This window comes from Agrilus planipennis, unplaced genomic scaffold (assembly GCF_000699045.2).
Source record: "Agrilus planipennis isolate EAB-ADULT unplaced genomic scaffold, Apla_2.0 scaffold14, whole genome shotgun sequence".
Taxonomy (NCBI): domain Eukaryota; kingdom Metazoa; phylum Arthropoda; class Insecta; order Coleoptera; family Buprestidae; genus Agrilus; species Agrilus planipennis.
This window is the reverse complement of record NW_020442313.1, coordinates 762,289-769,191: the sequence shown is the minus strand read 5'-3', so window position 1 is coordinate 769,191 and position 6,903 is coordinate 762,289. Positions and strand designations below refer to the sequence as shown.

Here is a 6,903-nt window from a genome sequence, read left to right as displayed (position 1 = left end):
TGTCTAATCAATTTATTACATCTTGTGAAAAACGCTTAACAATTACGATACATTATTGCACAAATTCGTTCTCGAGCTTGTTTTATAGAAATTCCAGACGTTGTTGGAGCGCGTGTACGAATAAGTCCGAGTCTTATCCGACATCATATCTCGTACCGCAAATTGCGACAAGTGTTGACAATAAATGAGGATCATACACATAAGTAGAAATAATAAGGAAGGATACAAACTGGCAATACGACAGCACCTCGCTGCTGATCAACTACCTAAAATACTACAATGTATAATGCCGTGGCAAGAGCAAGTGGGGCAACAACACTTGCAGCAACAATAATAACAACAACTAGAGATTTGACTGGCCTCAGTTCTCCACAGTACATCCACTGCTTTCATACTGTGCTGTTTCCTTCAGCCTGCAGTCACTTCTTTTCTGTTATCGTGGTAGACTGCTGAAGACTGAAGAAGTGTTTTTCGGTTCGGTCGTGTGGCAGTCTGACTTTCGATCGTCTTCATTTGTCTGTCGTTCAACAATCGTCTATCAGCACTAGGAATTGTTACATTACATTACCTGGTCGAATTTTTCGGGGACTTTTTTCGTGAATTCGGTCGTGGTAGTCCCATGAGGGAAGAATAGCCTTCACCCTTGAAGTACATACATTAGTAACTTCAGTTGTGCTTACTAAATAAATCGGTACGGTACGGTGTTCTCGAAGGGACAAACTTTTCGCATTTCGAAAATGTTTTCGAAAATTAGGTGACAAGTTCTTTAAATAGTTTCAAGTGTTCATATTTTCAACGAAATTCGATTTCAGTGAGTGTGGTTCCTAGTCATCTGTGATTTATTATTGTCAAAATGAAGGTAATATTCCTTAATGATATCTTTTTAAAATATTCTTGCGATAACCTTTACATATTTGGTTAGAAATCGATTTTTAATAAACTATTGATTACTTATAGGAAATACAATTGAAATTTATTTACACGTTAAATAGATTTCAAGCTAATAAATTGATATAAAACTGTGAAAAGTATTAATTAAACCAAATTGTACCATAACGTTTTACTTCTGGTAGAAAATTCTGTGAATTTTAGGATACTAAATGACTGAAACTGCTTTTTTTTATAAATTTTCATATCTTTTTTTATCAAAGATTTACCTACATCCTGAATTACTTACGCGGAATTCTTAATATTGATCGTCTACATTTAAACTGAAACGTTTGAGTGGATTTGTGATGAAATACTTTTCTCATTTTCTATGTACATATATGCTCGGTCGTTTATCATTGTTTGAAGATTTGGGGGCTAGCTGTATTTACCTATTTTAGATGAAAAATTTTTCAAAACATATTATGCAACAAAGTCTAGATTTTGTTTAGAGCTTTTTTGTTTTCCTATCGGTTATGCAGACAAAAAGCTCATCGAAGGAATGGAGCTACAATTTTTACGTTCTTGTGATGTTGGAACTGCATACGAGTACTTGTTCTTCCCGTTGGAGGTCGTCTGCAACTTCCTTTTTATTATCAAGAATTTGTTTTATGAATAATTAATCTTTTTGTTAATTACTAATTAATTACTGTATCTACTATAGAAAATCTCTTTCGCGGTTGCTAGCTTGTTTATTTTAGTTTATTATTAATTCTGACAATAATCTACTTACTTAATGATAAAATTTCAGGTATTGCGTTATAATCAAATTAATAATGATCGATGTAATTATGGTTTTCCCATTATGGTTTTTTTTTGTTATAAAATATCTGAGAGTAAATGCTTGATATTTCACAATTGATGAAGAAAATCGAAACAATGAGAGCAGTTGTTATAGAAAATACCTGAGCATATTACGACCATAATGAGATATAAATTAGTTAGATATTCCATCAATATAATGTAACTGCATTTAGTGGAGTTCAACAAATCTAGAAACCTTAGATAATTTGTACAGTAATAATTAATCTATCAGCATGCTATTAACATTCCTAATAATACTTTCTGAGTATTAATAAACACTGGTAAATTAGATTTTCAGTGACACATCAAAATGTAATATTATAATTCGTTACAAAAACAAAGTTACAATTTTTGTAAGGGTCATGGATTATACTATTCAAATTATATTATTCAGAACTGAATATATATATACCTAATAAGGAGATGTGATAATACAGTACGTATAAAGTCGTATTTTTGATTACTTTTTGGGTACAAATAAAAAACTTATTTTGAAATTTAATGAATGCATTACATAGTCAGATTCATTTAACGCTTCGCTTACTGTCCTGTATTTTTATTAATTGTAAGGTGTATTAAAATTCGGATTTTTTGGGTCTGTATAATTTAAGGGTCGATTCGCAAACCCAAACCACTCTATAGGAATCTCGAACATTATAGATTTCCGATATTTTTTAGAACGAACGATTGAAATACATGTATGAAGTTGTTCAACATGATAGTATGTTTAAAAATAAGTTAATATCTTTGTACACGCAGTAACACTTCAAAAGTCTGAAAGTTGGTTGAATAAACTGAAATATTAGAAAAACATATAGTTGTATAATCATTTGAACGCCACTCTGGAAAGAACTACATAATATACGGAAATACCTTACTTTAGTGCCAGAACCCAGCTACACCACTCAAGCATAATCGTTCTCGAACGTTCTAGATTCTTTAGGTTCATTTCACTCTGTAGGATTTTGTATGAGGACAATACTAGATATTCGAGAGCGTTCTAGCTCTGATAGAAACATTAAAAAAGACATTCTAGTATAGTCTCACCTATTGCAAGGTGGTGTTTTGTAGCAGATGGTTGACCTGTTTTGTTCTCTTTAGCACATTTTCCTTAGGAGCAATCCTAGATATTCGAGAACATTCCAGCTAAAGAAAGTACTAGAAACGATCAACAACATCTTGGTATAGTCTCACTTATTCCAATTATTCAACATTTTTTAGAACACACTGGTTGAAATATGTGAAATTGCCCTAACTTACTGTCAGAAGTCAACCCCACCATTAAAATATGTATAATGGTCTTCGAGTATTCTATTCTAGAACATTGTGCTTGAGGACAATACTAAATATTCGAGAACATTCTAGCTCTGCTAACGACGTTCAATGGCATTCTAGTATAGTCTCACATTTCCTAAGGTGGTGCTTGGTAGGCGGTGGTCGACCTGTTCAGTTCTTTCTAGAACATTTTCCTTTAGGACAATCTTAGATATTCGAGAACATTCCAGCTAAGGAAAGCACTAGAAACGATCACGAACATCTTGGTATAGTCTCACTTATTCCAAATATTCAATATTTTTTAGAACGCTGGTCAAAATATGTGAAAATGCCCTACTGTAGTATCAGGACTGAACCCCACCACTAAAATATGCATAATGGTCCTCGAGTATTCTGTTCTAGAACATTCTGCTTGAAGACAATAATAGATATTCGAAAACATTTTTAGCTAAGGACAATGCTAGAAACAATCAGGAACAATATTTAAGGTGGTGCTTGGTAGCCGGTTGTGGACCTGTTCAGTTCTCTCTAGAACATTCTAGTTATGAGCAGTTCTAAATATTCGAGAACATTCTAGCTCTGCTAGCGACCGTTAAGAGCATTCTAATATAGTCTTATATTTACTAAGGTGGTGCTTGGTAGCCGGTGGTAAATCTGTCTAATTCTCGTTAGAACATTTTCTTTAAGGACAATCGTAGATATTCGAGAACATTTAATCTAAGGAAAGTATATATATATAAATGTTCATAAACATTTTAGTACAGTCTTACTTATTCCAATTATTCACCATCTTTTAGAACATTTTTCCAAAATATGTATAATGGTCCTCGAGCATTCTAGAACGTTCTCAGCATTTCTAGAACATTCTGCTTGAAAACCCGTTCAATTCTCTCTAGAACATTCTAGTTGTGAGCAATCCTAAATATTCGAGAACATTCTAGCTCTCCTAACGACGTTCAAGAGCATTCTAGTATAGTCTCATATTTTCTAAGGTGGTGTTTGGCAGCCGGTTGTCGACCTGTCCAGTTCTGCCTAGAACATTTTCTTTGAGGACGGTCCTGGATATTCGAGAACATTCTAACTAAGGAAAGTACTCGAAACGTTCAAGAACATTTTGATATAGTCTAACTTGTTCCAATTATTCAACATTTTTTAGAACATTTTTCTAAAATATGTACAATGATCCTCGAGTATTCTAGAACGTTCTCTGTATTTCATTTGAGCAATCCTAAATGTTCGAGAATATTTTAGCTTTGTTAGATGCATTCAAGAGCATTCTGGTATAGTCTCGCTTATTCTAAAGTGGTGTTTGACAGTTGGCGGTCGACTCTTCAAACTGAAGAAATTTCGAAAATTATAGTAGATTTCAAACACCTCTTAAAACATATTGGTCAAAATATAAAGATAAAAATTAAAGAAAAGTTAATCACCGAAGAAATTTGTCTTGCATGCTTATAATCTTTGGACATTTATATAAATAAATTTGCTTGGGTCTGATAGTTGAGTACAAAGATCCATTACATTAGCTTGTCACTTTAAGAAAAAAAAAAAGAAAAACAACTGACTGTTGCATTAGAAAGTACCATATGACAATCTGGCAGATGAAATGATTATTGTTAGTTAATATTTCAAAACAAATTTTTCGCTGTGTCACAAAAAGAAACTTTCTTTATGTTTACCTTTTTAAAGTTAATGTGACACGTCCTCGTACACATGGACGTGTCTGCGTGAGTGTCTGATGTGAATGTTCGCGTGTCTGCCTGCAATTTTCTATTTTACTCACGGTAAATCCGAAATCGTTTGACCCACTACGGACTTTATAAGTAGTAATGCAGCAAGTTGTTCTGATAATCCTCGAGAAACTTCCTGTAGATACCGGTTCGAGTTCGAATACGTCCACCACTTTTCAACAAAATTCATGATGCGTCTTGAACAAGTTCATACGTTGATAGAAATGCGAATGTACGTTAAGTATATTCCAAATTCGAGAGTTTTTACTGTAAGAAAGGTAAAGAACGATCGAGAAACGTTAATTGTGACCCAATTATTTAATGATGTCATTACAAGCAGAAAAAGATCAAGTGAAATTGTAAATTCAGCTGCTCCAATATAACCTTACCTACCCTACCTATTCTAAAATTTCAAAAAAAATCATTTCAGAGCAAAAAAAATTGAAACGATATATTTTTAGTTCATAGTTTTTAGCCCCAAGTCTTTTTTTAAGTCCCATATCTTTTAATGCTTAAAGCTGGATAGACAGTAAGCAGTCCTGGAATTTATTCCATCACACCGTATTAGATAGGTGGCAACAGATTAAATTTAACATTAACAACAAAAATATTATAGATCTCACATTGTTAAAAGGACTTAATCCAGTTTTGGAATAATGTAATCCTTCAGTAACAATACGTTTTGATAAGTCAGCACTTTTGAGACCTTCGGAAATTTTCTTACAAAATAACCGGTAGTTTTCTGGAACTTCAAAGAAATCGTTTATCTAATCTAGGTATTTATTTTTACTTTTTAATAATTCACTTTCTTTGTAAAGGAAGAATCTGTAATCCTAACAAACCACTCGCTATACAATTTTATTAGAAGTATTTTGAATAGTGATGAGGAAAATTAGTCCTAGTCTGACACTAGCAACTTCAAAATATTCTTTTCTTGAAACAAAACGTTTTTAGTACTTGAAATTTTCAGATTGCTTTGCTTTGATTTTAACACTAAATAGAAGATTCTGCAGATAGATTAAAAGCATAAATAGGAGTAAAAAGGGGGCAGGGAGGTTGATCTCAAGTAGTTAGAGAGTTGGGACGGAAATGCGAAGATTGATTCAAAATAAGCAGTAGTGCAGGCGTATGTCCAACCACAGTCTTTGTATAGGGTTGTTCGGAGTCATTTCGTTTTTTCCCGACAGAGGATTTAATTGTATTCTTTTGCACCCAACTTCACATTTAAGCCGTATAATTTTTATATGCTTTGAGAGCTCATATAGCAAGGCTTGTGTGTGAAAAATTCCAATTAATTCTACGCAGTAGTTTTTGGTTGGTGCCCTTTTAAATATGGAGAGCGATAAGCAGCATTTTCGACATATCTTACTGTTTTACTACAGAAAGGGTAAAAATGCTGTTCAAGCCAGAAAGAAATTGACTGATGTGTATGGAGAAGGTGTGTTGACAGTACGCCAGTGCCAGAACTGGTTCGCTAAATTTCGATCCGGCAATTTTGATGTCGAAGATGCACCACGTTCGGGAAGGCCGGTTGAAGCTGATAAAGACGCGATAAAGGCATTAGTTGATGTGAACCGGCGAATAACAACACGTGAGATCGGATTGAGGTTAAATTTATCAAATTCAACAGTTTATGACCACTTGAAAGGCCTGGGATTATCCTCGAAGCTCGATGTATGGGTTCCCCATGTTCTCACAGAGAGAAATCTGTGTCGCCGCATTGACGTCTGCGATTCGCTTCTCAAACGTCACGAAAATGATCCGTTTTTGAAGCGCATCATCACTGGGGACGAAAAATGGGTTGTATACAACAACGTCAAACGCAAGAGGTCATGGAGCAAAAAAGATGAACCGGCTCAAACCATTTCCAAAGCCGATATTCACCAAAAAAAGGTGATGCTGTCTGTTTGGTGGGATTTTAAAGGAATCGTTTTTTTTGAGCTTTTACCGGATAACACAACGATTAATTCGGAAGTCTACTGTCATCAGCTGGACAAACTGAATGATGCACTTCAACAGAAAAGGTCAGAACTAATCAACAGGAAAGGTGTAGTGTTTCACCAAGACAACGCGAGACCTCACACAAGTTTGGTCACTCGCCAAAAGCTTTTACAGCTTGAATGGGATACAATGCTACACCCACCATATTCTCCAGACCTGGCACCAT

The 6,903-nt window shown here is 34.4% G+C and overlaps 1 protein-coding gene across 1 annotated transcript in view; it reads left to right on the top strand.

Moving 5' to 3' along the window:
- Positions 1-287: 287 nt before the first annotated feature.
- Positions 288-6,903, top strand: part of LOC108737857 (patched domain-containing protein 3) — a 102,440-nt gene continuing 95,824 nt past the window's right edge. The window contains exon 1 of the mRNA XM_025980077.1: positions 288-859. Within this exon, the coding sequence (XP_025835862.1) occupies positions 854-859 (6 nt within the window). The 5' untranslated portion in view covers positions 288-853. The remainder of the gene's footprint in view (positions 860-6,903) is intronic.